Source organism: Labeo rohita, chromosome 22, assembly GCF_022985175.1.
Source record: "Labeo rohita strain BAU-BD-2019 chromosome 22, IGBB_LRoh.1.0, whole genome shotgun sequence".
Lineage (NCBI taxonomy): Eukaryota > Metazoa > Chordata > Actinopteri > Cypriniformes > Cyprinidae > Labeo > Labeo rohita.
The window spans coordinates 32,414,720-32,431,330 of NC_066890.1; the positions used below are offsets into that span (position 1 = coordinate 32,414,720).

Genomic DNA, 16,611 nt, shown 5'->3' on the forward strand with positions numbered 1-16,611 from the left:
TGAAGAGGTTGAAATACATTTTGATGATATGAAACATGCACTGCTGAATTTTGCACAACAACATCAGGATCATATATATTAAGAAAGTAAAGGTAAAAAGTAAGGTAAAACTATTATTTTACATATTATTAAGCTGTTTTTAAACATAGTAACGTTTTAATAACATTACCTATTTTAACTTTGCATATTGAAAAGTATATAACAAATGAATATTAATATATTTTTATATATTTTATATAGAATAATAAATTCTAAATAAAATATAATACAATTTTAAAAAATAATTAAAAAATGTAATTATATATATATTGAATAATAGTGAATAACTGTTAGATTGATGCCCCAAATTAAAGGGTTAGTTCACCTGAAAAATGCAAATTGTGTCATTAATTACTCACCCTCATGTTGTTCAAAACCTGTAAGACTTTTATTCATCTTCAGAACACAAATTAAGAGATTTTTGTTGAATCCAAGAGCTTTCTGACCCTGCGTAGACGGCAACGCAACTGACACATTCAAGGCCTAGAAAGGTAGTAAGGACATTGTTAAAATAGTCCATGTGACATCAGTTTTATGTAGCTACAAGAATACTTTTTGTGCACAGAGAAAACCGCCCGATACCGATTGTTCATTAAAATCACTGAACGAAACCTCACCTATCTGTTTCTCTCTGTGTCATTGCAGTGGTACCTGGGCTAAAGACTCCCGACACGGACCGGCCGCTCCCGAGGTCACACGACCACCCCCTCTGTCTCCCCTGAGTACGACCCGCAAACATGTACACCAGTCTGAACAGAGAGAAGCCACTTGCTGCCCCAGTACCGGACAGACCCACAGCATGGCTCCAGCAGAAACCCCGCCAAGCCCTGGAACAAGAGGAACCGACTCAACGCGCTTACACCCACTTACTATATATCTATATAGTCCATATGTATTCTTCCATATGTATGGTTTACATGCCTATATTCATATATAGTAGCTGTCCAGCTCTTCTGAGGGTGGAGCTCGGAAAAACAAAAACAAAAAAAAAAAAAAAGAAGAAGAAGAAGAGCTTCGTTTTCTCGGAAACGTGCACGTTTTATTTTTTCTTTTGTTTCGTTTGGTTTTGTTGTGTTTTTTGGTTCACCCTCACAGATAGACGAGGAAAACGTAACGTGACGCAATCAAAGAGCTTCCCGCATCTGTGCCTGTGGTCTTAAAGTGAATTCGAAGGCGTTTCCAACGCAGTCTACGGCCAAGGGTCGCAAACCCACAACCACCCGGAGGTCGGAGCTCTGCCTTTCAATCACTCGTGTTTTGACGGATCAATCCGGTTTTTGTATCGGTGAACGTTGGAGCCGTTTGGAACGTTTCGCCTGGGTCAGATATGCCACCAGCTAAAAATCTCTATTGCGTCTTCTGGCCAGGACCATTTCCAACCCCTTCCACCATCATCAACACCACCACCACCACCATCAACACCATGTCAGATCAAGAACTTTCAAGGACTCAACCAAACCCATTGTTTCAGTTGTTTTGTGTCATTTCGGGGCAGGCGATGAAGAAGTCACGAACGGTGATGTTTGATATCAGGTCATTTTACCGTACGCTAACGGGAGATCTCCCTCCCCACTTGGAGGCATGTTCATATTTTGTGTTTTTCGTACAAAAATCATCCCGATTCTTTCTACAAAACCCCAGCGGAAGGTCTGTCGCACGCCAAGGGCCGAGTGAAGGTTCGATCTTCCATAAACTTCAAGAAAAGGTTAACCGTGAATACTGAATTGAGGAAAGTGCAATTTTGTTGGGTAGATGTTGGATTGTTAAATATCTTTGTAAGATAGATCGTTGAAGCGATTGTTGAAAAGTATATATATAAATATATATATTTTTCTTCCTAGTCCGTTCACACCTCCAGGACTCTAAAATATCGGGGTACAAAAAAGAAAAAAAAAACACGTAAAGAGAAAATAGAACAAATAGCCTTGTGAGAAATAAGGGGAGCTGTAATTGAATTTTCTGTTGTTGTTTTTTATGTGTTTGTTTGTTCATCGTTTGTTAGCATTGTAGAACAAATATCCCTTTAAGAAATATCAACGTTTAAACAATCAATTTAGTTCATTTCAAAACGCTACAGCGATTATTTCAACCTGATCTCATGATGAAAACGTACCTGTGGGAACTTTTTCATGAGACGCGGAATACGTACTGATGAGTTTATATCACTGCAGTTATAGAAATGTCCAATGAGTGGCGCTAAAAGAGTGTTTTTCCTAGAACAGATGAACGTACATATGGAATGTTTTATGTGACGTGGGTTTTGTACGTGTCACTGCAGTTCTGACTTGAAATGTCCATTGAGTGGTGCTATAACTCTAATGGTGTGTTCACACCAAACCAAAATTTTTCCCCTCGAGTTGACATTTTTCAACTTGCACAGAAGACGTAAATATCGCGTGTTGATAATCTCTTTATTGATTGGCTTGCGCGAGAATGCGTCATGCAATTTTTTTTTCCTCGAGTTGAAATTTTTTTAACTTGCACACAGTCGCATGTTTGAATCAAATGCTTCGCCCGGTGCAAATTTGCTTCTCTTTGCACCTGTGCATTGACTTTGTATGTAATCTACACTCTTAAAAATAAAGGTGCTTCACGATGCCATAGAAGAACCTTTTTTGTCTAAGTGGTTGCATAAAGAACCTTTAATATCTGAAGAACCTTTCTGTTTCACAAAAGGTTCCTTGTGGCAAAAGAAGGTTCTTCAGATTATAAAAAGGTAAAAAAGGGATGGTTCTTTAAAGTACCTTTGACTGAATGGTTCTTTGTGGAACCAAAAATGGTTCTTCTATGGCATCACTGCGAAGAACCTTTTAAAGCACCTTAATTTTTAAGAGTGTACTCATGCAAATAATTACATTTCAGGCTACAGTAATATTGTCTTCCAGTTTCTGATACAATCGGACGTGTCGATAATCTCTTCGCTGATTGGCTTGCGTGAGAATGCCATGCGAATTTTTACTCAAGTTGAAATTTTTCAATTTGCGTGGAAGACGCGTTTGAAGTGAATAACGTGTGTTCGCGGCAAACGCATCGACCAGCACAAATTCGCATGTTTGCATTGACTTTGTATGTAATCTACTCGCGTGAATAATTAAATTCACATTTGGTGTGAACACACCAACATGCTCTGTGATGTTTTAAAATAACGTAGGATCTGCACTACACCTAAACCTACCCAATAGCATGAAGAAAAGCAATTGTAATTTTCTCATCTTAATCTACTCATCTTCCACCTCATGTTTTTCGTAGGATTCCGCATCCTAAGTCTAATTCCGTGCCGGTTACCGAGCAAGCTTGTTACATCCGAAAAAAGCGAAACATATGGAGCTGTAATTATAAATGTATACGAAAACGATTACAAGTGCTCGCTGTTTTACCACCTCTAGTGATTATTTCTGTTGGAAACTGCAGTGATGTGTACTTATTGGTGCGTATTTCACGTCTTGCGGAAAAGTTCCCACAGGTACGTTTTCATCATTAAATCAGGTAGGATTATTTTAATTCAACCGATTAGACGAACATAAAAATTGACTGTTTAAATTCATTGCGAAATAGTGAACCAACTTCCTCGCGGACGCTTTCGAAAGCGTCGCGTAAAAATGTGAAGATCGAAAAAATGCACCCAGCTTCCCTCGCATGCAATTTTTGTTGTTTTTTCGAGTTTTTGTTCGTTTCCTGTACGAAACACACATATATATATAAATATATACACTTACAGTCTCATCCACCGTCGATCAAAGCTCAGTAAAGTTTAAAAAAAAAAACTTAAGAAAATAATCTGCATGTTCTAGTGTTAGTGACAAATTTTTACATAGATTACGTAGAGTTAAAGTAGTGTGAAAATATTGTAATCCCAACATCGGGCACTTGCCGATCAAGTATTTGTTTGGTCCTTTAAAAAAAAGGGTATTTTTACTGCTGTTCTCACAATCAACCAGCTAAACATCTCTCTCTGACTCTTCTTAGCTTGTCGTCATTTCTATAAAGTCTCCCTTCCTCCTTTATTCCCGTCAGAACAATCATTTTCATACGTACGCACTTCATCGTCCCTTTTCGAACTGCACGAACAATTCCACATCGATGTGCCTTGAGCGATGGTCTAGTTCTGAGTTGTTGCACAAGCTGCAATGTGGAGACTATTTTTTTACCTTTCGCCCCACCTTCCACGTGTAGTCAAGTGGAGAGAGTGAAATTAGCGCTAATCGATAATACGCAGTATTACTCTCCATTTAACTACATATCGCTTCGAAAATCCCATTCAATCAGTCGAAAGTCAATCATTCGCCCAACACGAAGGTTTTTGTGTCATCGAGCCCTCTTTCTCTGATTTAACACTAGTGTATTGATATTTATGGATGTTGCTGCAATTTCTAAAATGACGACTACTTTTTCTTTTTCTTTTCAGTCTTCCTGTTTTTCTTTTTTTGTTTGTTTCGTTCCCAGAGATGAATAATGAGGAAATGATTATTATGCAATACTTGCTTGCACTCATGTAGTCATTTTTTATTTTTATTTCATTTTTTTTTTTTTTTAAACCACCAAAGTGAGCACTTGACAGGTCAAGTGGCTGAACGTCAGTGTGTTTTTCATGCCCATGACACGAAAAAAACGCCATTGATCAGCCTCACTTGGGTTTCACACAACATTCTTTGTGTTTTTCGGTCATGATCGAGCCTTAAAAATGAGGAAACTTCCTTTCCATCACAAACACACGAGCGAACACGTCCAGAACAAAAAAAAAATATGCCCAGTTTTTGTACATTTTGACAAAGTTCCATGTTATATTAATTGTTTACCTGTTTATTTTCTATTGCGTATATCATTTAAGAAAAAGAAAAAAAAAAAAACAACAAAAAAAAAAAAATTTGATGGGGACAAATTTCCCAGGCATATGATGTGATGGTTTAGTAGTTACACTTGTGTGGGATTTTTTTTTTCTTTTTTTTTTTTTTTTTTTTTTTAGCGTGATTTTTTTTGTCATTGTTCTTGCCTACCCTTTAGAAATGAGTTGGGCATTACTTTCTTAATCGTCTGCACTAAATATAAAATAATGACAATTGTGATAATTGAGAAAAAATACAGAAAAAATACAAAAAAAAAAAAAAAGCTTCCAGGGCTTAAAAGAGCGAAGGGAAACACGATTGCACGGATATTTTTTTGTCACAAAAACCTTGTTTAGAGCAGCCTGGCATCTAATCAGCGAGATTGGCTGTGTGTGTAAGATAATGACAAAATTGCACCCTTTTTAAAGAAAGAAAAAAAAAGAGAAAAAGAATTTCAAGCAATAGTTTGGGCAGTCTGTTTTGTTCTCGTGTTGTGTGTGTAATTTAGTTTTTTGGTACAACGTTGGAGAAGACGCGGGAGAAGCGAACAAACCGAATCGATTAGATACGAGAGTTAGGGCGGACGCACCTGAGTATGGGAGATTTGATGTTTGTATATTGTATAGTTTTATTAATTACACTGATTTTAAAGCTGCCCTATTTTATAATGCAGGACTTTTGTAACATTGATTAAATGAGGAAAAACTAGTGTTGTGAATTTTCTGATTGTTTGTATTAAGGCCACATAAATAGAACTGGTTTTGTTTGTCCTCTGGGGAACTGGATTTAAGTTGAAAACTTCCTGTTTCCTGTTTTTTCTTTTATTTGCTTTCCTTTTTGTATGTATTTAAGGACTTATTTCTTCTTTCGATGGTATAGAAGTACTCCTATACTTGAAAAGTGTAGGATGCCGAGGTGAAAACCCCATTGTAAATGGATGTTACAAGTATGCTGTATGTTTTGAAGGTTATTTGTTGCATCAGTGTTGATGAAGCTAAATCTAGATAATTCTGAGGATGTTGGTAAGAAGAGAGCGTTTTTATGCATTTTAAAATTAGTTTTAGGCAGAAGACAATGACATAGACAGCCAAAGGATGCCCCTATTATAAATGCATCTAGGCATCTTTTTGTGTTCACCATTCCATGCAGGAAAATAAACCGCTTGATATGCAACATGATTCTTTTTTCTTTTCAACTTCTTCATCTTTCTTCCACCGCCCACCAGCACACACAAAGACACTCGAGCGACGTTAAGTGACGGGAAGGTCGGTCACGACGGGCCGTCCATAAAGCCATTCCTCACTCGACTCTACATTTCACGTAAAAGCGAGGCCCTCGGGTCACATAGCTCACATGAAAATCACTTGATGGTGGTTTAAAACACTGAAAAGACAATTACTCAAAAACAGGAAGAACTTTGACTTTGGTTGAGGATAAATGGACAATGTCCAACCCCCAAAAAATCTAATTCCCATCCCATTTTGTCACTTTTCAGTTTGGTTAAGATTACACAGTCTTACACGCTGACCCTTTAAGTGATATTTTAAAGGGATCGTTCACCCAAAAATGAAAATTGCCATCATTTACCTTCAAGTTGTTCCAAACATGTATGAGTTTCTTTCTTCTGTTGAACACCAAAGAAGATACTTGTTAAAATGTTCATAAATGATGGCTGAATTTTCATTTTTGGGTGAACTATGTCTTTATGATAACATTAGTTTCATGCTAGTTCTGAAACAGGGTTGAATAAAGGTCCTGCAGGCCTTTATCATTTTTACGTCCCCATTTTTGTTGCGGGAACAAAGCATTGGATGGTTTAAGGCAGAAATACGGCTTATATCAGGGTAATATTCAATCGTGAGACATTTAAAAGTCTAAAAAACCAAAAACACAATAATTGAAATAAGTATGCGGCGATTTGACTACAGGTACATATTTTTTGTTACGTTAAACAAACCCATGTTTCACTTTCGGGGTCCATGAGGAGTTTGAATACAAATGTGTTGTCAGTTTCATCACACCATGGATTTAACCCATCATGCACCAGTGGCGGGTGGCTTAACTGCACCAAATGGTATCCTTACAAGGTGCTAAATTTTGCTGATAAAGTGGAGGCTAACTGGAAACGATCCTGCTTTCTGATAGCATAGCAGCGTAATCCGCATGAGAACTATGCACTGACGACACGCTAATCTAATCAGAGTCTGGTACTTGCACCTTTGCCTTCTTCTTTTTTTAAGAACTTGTATCGAAATCTAAGGAATAACGGAACTAAAAGCAAACCAGCATTTTACCTGATGTATCTAAGAAGATCAAATGTAGTGCCTGTGAAAAACTGTATTATATCGCTCTCTCAATATCAAACCAGTTAACAGTTTATAATCGTTTCTGTTTTGTCAACACCACTAGCCTTTTCTGATTCTATAGCTGTTTAGTAACCACACTCTATAAACTGCATGCGCCTCCATAACCGATGTAAACATGACTAGATGATCTAACCTAGCTCTGCTACCAGTCACAATCCTCCAAGAAGCTTCTCCGATTCATACTCGTTCGCAGCCAGTTTCAACGTAGTTTCATTGCATAATGAAGTCAAGAAGCGATTTACGTCTACTAAAATTGACCGTCCATCTAAATTCGGGTCCTGCTGTAGCCCTCTATCATCTCCAACAACAATCAAGGTCTGTGTTTCCTCATTTTCCCACACTCGACAATCGATACTCAGTGGAACTGGCATCTTCTTGCTGTAGGTGCAATTCACAACATCTCTGGAGTTTTAAAGTTAAACACGAATTTCTGATTCCTTAAACCGGCTTCACACTACAGGAGTTTCAGGCAGTTTCCTCCATCTCCACTATCCAACGAACCCGTACAGCAGCTTGTTCTGCGGTCGCGCATTGGCGCGAATGTATTGTGAAAGTACTGAGGTAATCATTGCCGTAATCATCTAGATTTAAAATCCTAAATATCAAATCGGAAACCCCGATTTGTGTGGAAGATTTGATCTGTAAACACCTGACATTGCCAAATAATCCACGCCAAACATCGGAACCGACCGAGGTCCTCGAAAAGATTTTTTTCTCCGATTCTCGGGAGGGAAAAATCCGGGATAATAGGCCTAGAGCTCCTGTAGTGTGAACGCGGCTTTAATGGTTCCTTTAACGATTCTATTTGTGGTTTTAAGGCAATAAATGTTTTAAAAAGAAATGCAATTCCATTGCCAAATGATGAGATGGTTTTAAAAATGAACCATGGTTTTACTACAAATTAACCATGGTTTTGGTATTCTAACCATAGATTAACCATGGTATTTGTAGTAAAACTGTGGTTGTACAAATAGTAATCAATACGCCAAACAACCATGGAAACACTTTTACTATAATAAAACCATGGCTAATTTTCGTAAGGGTATTTATTTAATAAATAAATGTGATCTAATAATTGGCCTTAACCTCAAACAACACAGTAATACTTAATAAAAATGTGGTCACATATTCAAGTCACTATTTTCTTTTCTAAAATATAACTGATAAATTGCATAATGTTTGTTTTTGACAGCAAATTACCATTGAAACAATGATTCAGCAACTACAGTACGCCGTTTTAGTTAGTTGTGTGTTTGATTTATTATGTCATTCGTTCTGGAATCATAGTTGTACTATTTGCGCTGTTTTGGTTCACTAAACAGAACCAATTCATTGGAATTATTCTTTCAGGAATCAGACTACGCTGAGGCTATGTTTACACTAGTGTGTTTTAAATTTGAAATGAAAAAGATCCTCATCTACACTTGCATTTTTACTGCGTTTGAAATTATCTCTGTCTACACTAAACAACCAAAAACGCATGTCACATGACCATTCAAGCTTCATACGTCATCAAGGATTCTTTAATTCAGAAGAAGTAACCATAATAAAATTAACTGTATTCCTTGGAGTGTAAAAAATACTGTATTTTTTTTTTTTTTTACTTTGCAATTTAACGGTTACTTTTCTTAAATGAGCCTCCGAAATCAGACGCAATATAAATGATGTTATTGTTTACAGAGTCTTCAAGGATACGCAGAGCAAATGTGGGCAGCCATGCCATCATTTTCAAAAATCTCTGCTTTGGTCCGTTTACACTTAAACACAACCCCGCAGCATTTTCATAAGTCTCCATTTTCGAAGGTTGAAAATGCCGGAGTAAACAACAAAAAGTCATTCGTTCTGGATACATTGTACACTATTTACACTGTTTTTGGTTCACTAAAGAGAACCAATTAATTGGAGTTATTCTTTTAGGAATCGGACTACACCGAGGCTACGTTTACACTAGTGCGTTCTGTTTTAAAACGCATAACTTTTGCTACGGTTACACCTGTTGGTTATACTACTACGGCGTTTTCGACTCAAAAACTGAGACTTTCGAAAACGCTGCAAACCCCGTTTTAGTTTGGAAACTCCGGTTGCATTTCAGTGTAAACAGACCACTTTTGAAAACTGAGACTGTTTAACGGACGCCGTTTTAAAACAAAAACTCACTAGTGTAAACAAAGCCTTATGTTGAGCTGTGTGCTTTTGATTCGCAAGAAGATGTGATTCAAAGAGTCATTCATTCGAGAATCAGAGTACACTATTTGTGATAATTCAGTAAAAGAGTCTGTCTTTCTGAAATCAGACTATACTGGTCGTGCTTGATATTTTTGATTCAAGCCCTGGTTTGAAAATCAACTAAACTGGTTGTACTACACTCTTAAAAATAAAGGTTCTTTATTGGCATCAATGGTTCTATGAAGAACCTTGAACATCCATGGAACCTTTCAAACGTAGAAAAGGTTCTTTAGAATTTTTAAATGTTCTTCAAAATGGTTCTATTAGGAACCGTTCACTGAAAGGTCCTTTGGGGAACCAAAAATGATTCTTATATGACATCACTGCAAAAACATCATTTTGGAACCTTTATTTTTAAAAGTGTTGAGATATAGTAATGGTGTTGTAGTGCAGGAAACCGTCAAAGTACGATATTCATTCACGTGAGAGCTGTTAACGGAGTGAGTTTCAGAAGGTCCTCAAAAGACACGTTTGACTTGGAGCCAACTAAAGACTCGAGGAGAGTTTTGAGACTCTAAACCTGAGCGTAGTTTGCATACCTACAACATTCAGGACCATCAAATCCAACCCCAAGGAAAAGAGGTCTTCTAGCAGCCAATAATATCCATAAACCGAAACATGCAGCAAATGGTTACGATTAAAGTGTTTCCTCTTTGTTTATGCTGATTATTAAATATCTTAAGGACATGTTGTACCACTTTTTTGGAAACAGATGTGCTTGTGCGTAAACGTCCGAGGACGTTCAACGAAGTTCTGCTAGAACCTTTCTGTTAAAAAAACTAACCAGCACTGCGGCCCTAATCGTAAAGAAGACAATCGCGGTGGTTAGCGTGAAAGATTACACGTGAATCTCTGGCGTGATGTTACAAGACCCCTTCAACCAGCTCCACCACTTCAAATCTTCATGTCCATCATCATCTTTGTATATCCAACCCTATCTTGTGAGAAGGCGGCAAATTTAGTTTGAACCACCAATTCGCCAAAGCGTGAAATAGATACGATTCGCCAATGAGAGTGGGTTGGTAACTCATACAGCTTCATCTCATTACGCAGAATCACCGTATACGTACTTACGTTTTAGATACAATTAAAAAAAAATACAAAAAAATAAATAAAACCTTGTGCCTCTAATACATTTCCTGAAGAAAACTTCACGTTGTATTGGTACCAGCTCCGTAACTAGTTCTACGGAGCTTCTGTATTTGAGCTGTGAATGACTTTGTTTGCTTTTCGTTTTTTTCTCTGAACTTTTCCCTTGTTTTTTTTTTGTTTTTTGTGTGTGTAGTGACATTGCCCCTTTCTCTTGGAGCCATTAGTGTCCACCTCCATCGACTCAATTACTAAAAGCAAGATGTGCATTTCCTATGCAACGAGAAATGAGAGAAAAAAAGAAACCGAAATAAAAGACGCTAATGCTGTACACCTCCGTGTCTGGCTTGATTCCTTCGCAGGTTCCAACCCATCGGCGTCAAAACCGCCTCGCTTCTCTTTATACGAGGCGTCCAGAATGAGTTACTGATGTGGATGGTTTGATGAGTACAAAGTGTGCAGTGTGTTGGGAGGCTTTAAGAGATGTTGTGTGTAATCCAGGCACTTTGTGGTTAGTTTGCTGATGCCAGCTGTCTGAGCGCAGATGGAGGCCTGGGCCGCACTGCCGGCGTTCGCTCTCGTATGCCGGTGTCTCGTGTTCATGCCTCGTTTGATGTTGAAGTGCCCCGTGGCCTGCTCTCTGAGAGCTGGTTTCGGCTCGAGGAAGTGGAATGAAAGCTCTTCGATACCTGGAGAATGTGTGGAAATAAATGGCTGAGTAACATTACGTCTCCCTGAGGTTTTAATCAGGATGTGGTGTAAACGTTTACTCTGAGAGTGTTTAACACAAATGAACTCTCGCAAACAGGCGACTCAAATGGGAGTGGTGCAAAACAAGCCGCCATTATGCTACTGTGTACTAAATGGTTGCCAGAGTGTTGTTATGCTGTTCTGAAAGAATATACAGTACATCTATTGTAATGGCAACAACATAAAGGTAAAGGTAAATATAAAGGTAAAAAAAAAATTACTATACCACAAATACAACTATTTCCAGTGTTCGTTTCAACTATTGTTATTTAACATCAGTCTTGTTATTGTTAACTAAAGCTATTTTTACAAAAGATTTTTTTGTAATTGAAAGCTGAAATGAAGTCACATAGATTAAAAACGTAATAAAAATGTAATAAAGTATTTGATAAAAAACTAACCAGAAATTAGAAATGATGGCTTGGCAACTAACTAAAATAAGTTTACTTTCAAGTACTACAATTACTAAAATTAAAATTGAAGTTAAAAATGTATAACAATGCTAAAAGGCAAATAAAAATATATATATATATATATAAAAAAAAAGACAAAAGCACGTCTAAAATTGAAATGAAAACTAAAGCTAATTTAAAATATTATTAATAACGACTAGAAGTTAATAAATAATACTAAAGTCATTCAAAAATATTTTAATTTTAATAAAACTGTTAAAAAACAATCATAAAAAATGAGTAAAAAGATATTAAAAACAATGCACAAAATTATGGTTTTAAAAAAGGAGGGAAGGCACTTGATTAATATATATATATTTTTGTCATTTTACATATTGTCAACTAAATATTACTTTCACTGACTAAAAATCTGTGCCATTTGAGAGTAAAACTGGCTAAAATTAATGGCATGATAAAATATTCACTAAATGTTAGGGACATTTTTTATATAAATCTAAGTAAAAACTTTTCGTACAAAATAATGTTTTATATACTGGAAAACTATGAAAACTAAAGCTGATTTAAATGAAAGAGTAACTACTATAGTAGTATATAAATAATACAAAACTCATTCTAATTAAAATGTTAAAATATTTATTAAAAAAATTAATAAATCTAAATATTTTAAATAATACTGTTATTGACCAAAAACAAATCATAAAAAACAATCAAAAAGTAAGAGTAAAAACAATTCAAGATATAAAAAAACATGCACTAAATTATGGTTTTAGAAGAGGAAAAAAAAAAAAAGAAATTGATTAATAAAATACAGGTTTGGGTCATTTTGCATATTGTCAACTAAAATATTACTTTCACTGACTAAAAAACTGTGCCATTTGAGAGTAAAACTGGCTAAAATTAATTGCATGATAAAATATTCACTAAATGTTAGGGACATTTTCATACAAATCTAAGTAAGGACTTTTCATACAAAATTATGTTTTATATACTGTAAAACTATGAAAACTAAAGCTAATTTTAAAATAAAATAATTACTATAGTAGTATATAAGTAATACTAAACTCATTCTAATTAAAATGTTAAAATATTTATTTAAAAAATTAATAAATCTAAATATTTTAAATAATACTGTTATTGACCAAAAACAAATCATAAAAAGCAACCAAAAACTAAGAATAAAAATAAACTCAAGATATAAAAAAGCATGCACTAAATTATGGTTTTAGAAGAGGAAAAAATAGAAATTGATTAATAAAATACAGTTTTTTGTCATTTTGCATATTGTCAACTAAAATATCACTTTCACTGACTAAAAATCTGTGCCATTTGAGAGTAAAACTGGCTAAAATTAATGATATGATAACATATTTACTATATGTAAAGGACTTTTTCATATAAAACTATGAAAAAAAACTTTTCTTACAAAAGCTAATTTAAAATATCAATAACAACTATAGTAGTATATAAATAATACTAAACACATTAAAATATTTTACAAAAATAATTAATATCAACATATTTTAATTAAAACAGTTATTGACCAAAATAATAATAATAATAATAATAATAATAATAATAAAGCAGGAGGAAAAAATCAATCCAAGATATTAAAAAACTATGCACTAAATTATGGTTTTAGAAGAGAAAAAAGAAATTGATTAATATATATATAAAAATAAAAAAATATGTTCCACTTAAGAGTAAATCTGGCTAAAATTATTGATGTGATAAAATATTTACTAAATGTAAAGGACATTTTCATGAAAAACTATGAAAAAGCGTTTCATATAAAACAAGGAAAACTAATTTAAAATATTAATAACTATATAAGTATAAATAATACTAAACTCATTCTAAAAAAATATGTATTTAAAAAAAAAAAATCATAATAATTCAAAATATTTAAATTAAAACTGTTGTTGACCAAAATAAATAAAACACAATCAAAAATTAAAAACAAGAGTAAAAACTAATCCAATATTTTAAAAACAATGCACTAAATGATGGTTTTAGAAGAGGAAAAAAATTAAATTGATTAATAAAATACAGGTTTGAGTTTTTTTTAAAAATGTAATTTTGCATATTGTCAACTAAAATATCGCTTTCACTAAAACTCTGTTTCATGTGAAATTATAAAAACTAAAGCTAATTTAAAATATCAATAACAACTATACTAGTATATAAATAATACTAAAGAATTTTAATAAATCAAAATAGTGTAATTAAAATTGTTATTGACCAAAAAAAATCAAAAACAAAAAAACAAGAGTAAAATTAATCAACGATATTAAAAACATGCACTAAACTAAGTAATGAAATACAGGTTTGAGTTAAAAAAAAAAAGGGTTTTGTCATTTTGCATAAAATATCACTTTCGCTGACTATAATTCTGTGCCATTTAAGAGTAAAACTAGCAAAAATGAATGACATGATAAAATATTCACTAAATGTAAAGGACATTTTCACCTGCACATATATTGCAGATGTAGTTGGAATCAGATTTGTGAAAATGTCTCTTGATACAAAGATGTTATTCTCAGATCCTTTCTTCAAAGTAGGTGTATGGCATTGTCCACCAGAAAAACTGCTAGTCAGAACACTGTGAAATTAGTGTCACAAATGGATTTTGAGTTATGCAACACAGCTGAATATTTAATGAGCAATAGTAACAGTGATGCTATCCTTAGTAAACACCGCTAATCTCCAACACTGTATTTTACAGCATACACCTGTTTTAAAGAAGAAAATCAAGAAAGATTTCCCGCTCTTTTGCAGCACAGCTGACACATGACTGACGTGAACCGACTTTCATTTGCGGTCACGAGCGCCTTAATCAATGCAGGTTTGTGATGCCGTCACCCCGGCAGAGCTGCTGACCGTACCTCTACCTCTCGCTCGCTTTCCCTGAGAAGTGGTGTGACAGTGAACTTGGATTCCCTCAGGGGAACGGTGCAAGCGAAGGATTGGGTTACAGGGCGAGAGACAATCCCGAGACGAAACCGCAAGAGGCCCTGTGAATAATGCACAAGCAACACGGGGCTTCGGGTTTCCTCGCCGGGATCGGCCCGTCTGCGCTCGCCCAGCCCGTCGTGCGAGACGCGCACACACCTGATCCTACGAAGGGGCAAAAGGTCACGGGGTCAAGGCCTGCGGTGTGAAAGTCACTGCTGCAGGAACACCTCAGGTGAACAGACATGTACGTAATCACTTTCTAGTATGCATACTTGTATTACACCCTGACAGGCCAGACAGATGCCTCAACTTAGATGACTGGTGGTGAGTGTATCACTGACATTTCTACAGTAATCTTCTTGTTAATGAATAGTGAATAGTGTAGTCTTCTTGTTTATGGAAAGTGTGTTTTTAACATGGTGAATGTAGTATTGTAATACTTTAAATTACAGCAACACACATAAAATAAATACAGTTCTAAATGAAAACCTTTTATTATCGGTCAGGACTGGACCATGTTACACTTGTAGGTGGCGACAAGGAGTCATTTATTCACACGATTTGTTCAAAACACTGATTCAACTATGAGATTTAAACAGAATTGTGAGGAAAAAGTCAGAATTGTGAAAAAAAAAAGTCAGAATTGCAAAATATAAACTCCAAATTGTGAGGAAAAAAAGTCAGAATTGCAAAAACAAACTTGAATTGTGAAAAAAAACATCAGAATTGCAAAATATAAATTCCGAATTGTGAGGAAAAAGGTCAGAATTGCGAGAAACAGTCAGAATTATAAAATATAAACTTGGAATTACAAGAAAAAAGTCTGAATTGAGAGATATAAACTCCGAATTGCGAGATATAAACTTGGAATTGTGAGAAAAAAACAGAATTGCAAAATATAAACTCGGAACTGTAAGAGAAAAAGTCAGAATTGTAAAATATATACTTGGAATTACGAGAAAAAGTCAGAATTGAGAGATAGAATTCTGAGAAAAAAAGTCAGTAAATAGATTTAAATATGAATTGTGAGGAAAAAGTCAGAATTGTGAAAAAAAAACTCAGAATTGCAAAATATAAACTCAGAATTGTGAGGAAAAAAAGTCAGAATTGCAAAATTAAACTCAGAATTACAAGAAAAAAGCAGAATTGCAAAATATAAATTCGAATTGTGAGGAAAATAGGTCAGAATTGTGAGAAAAAGTCAGAATTATAAAATATAAACTTGGAATTACAAGAAAAAAAGTCTGAATTGAGAGATATAAACTCAGAATTGCATGAAAAAATAAATTGCGAGATATAAACTTGGAATTGTGAGAAAAAAACAGAATTGCAAAATATAAACTCGGAACTGTAAGAGAAAAAGTCAGAATTGTAAAATATATACTTGGAATTACGAGAAAAAAGTCAGAATTGAGAGATAGAATTGTGAGAAAAAAAGTCAGTACTATGAGATTTAAACAGAATTGTGAGGAAAAAGTCAGAATTGTGAAAAAAAAAAGTCAGAATTGCAAAATATAAACTCCAAATTGTGAGGAAAAAAAGTCAGAATTGCAAAAACAAACTCGGAATTGTGAAAAAAAATTCAGAATTGCAAAATATAAATTCCGAATTGTGAGGAAAAAGGTCAGAATTGCGAGAAACAGTCAGAATTATAAAATATAAACTTGGAATTACAAGAAAAAAGTCAGAACTGAGAGATATAAACTTAGAATTGTGCGAAAAAAAAGTCAGAACCATGAGATATAAACTCGGAATTGCAGGAAAAAATTATATAAACTCGGAATTGTAAGGAAAAAAGTCAGAATTGCGAGAAAAAAAGTCAGAATTGCAAAATATAAATTCGGAATTGTGAGAAAAAAGCAGAATTGCAAAATATAAACTCCGAATTGTAAGAAAAAAGTCAGAATTGTGAGATATGAACTCAGAATTGCGAGAAAAAGTCATAATTGTAAA

At 34.6% G+C, this 16,611-nt stretch overlaps 1 protein-coding gene across 4 annotated transcripts in view; it reads left to right on the forward strand.

Annotated features, from left to right (window-relative positions):
* The window catches only part of nfia (nuclear factor I/A), a 180,274-nt gene extending 169,398 nt beyond the window's left edge, over window positions 1-10,876 (forward strand). For all 4 annotated transcript variants that reach the window (XM_051095173.1, XM_051095174.1, XM_051095175.1 and 1 more), the window contains one exon: window positions 685-10,876. In XM_051095173.1, coding sequence (XP_050951130.1) covers window positions 685-699 — 15 coding nt within the window. In that variant the 3' untranslated portion in view covers window positions 700-10,876. The remainder of the gene's footprint in view (window positions 1-684) is intronic.
* The last annotated feature ends 5,735 nt before the right edge of the window (window positions 10,877-16,611 follow it).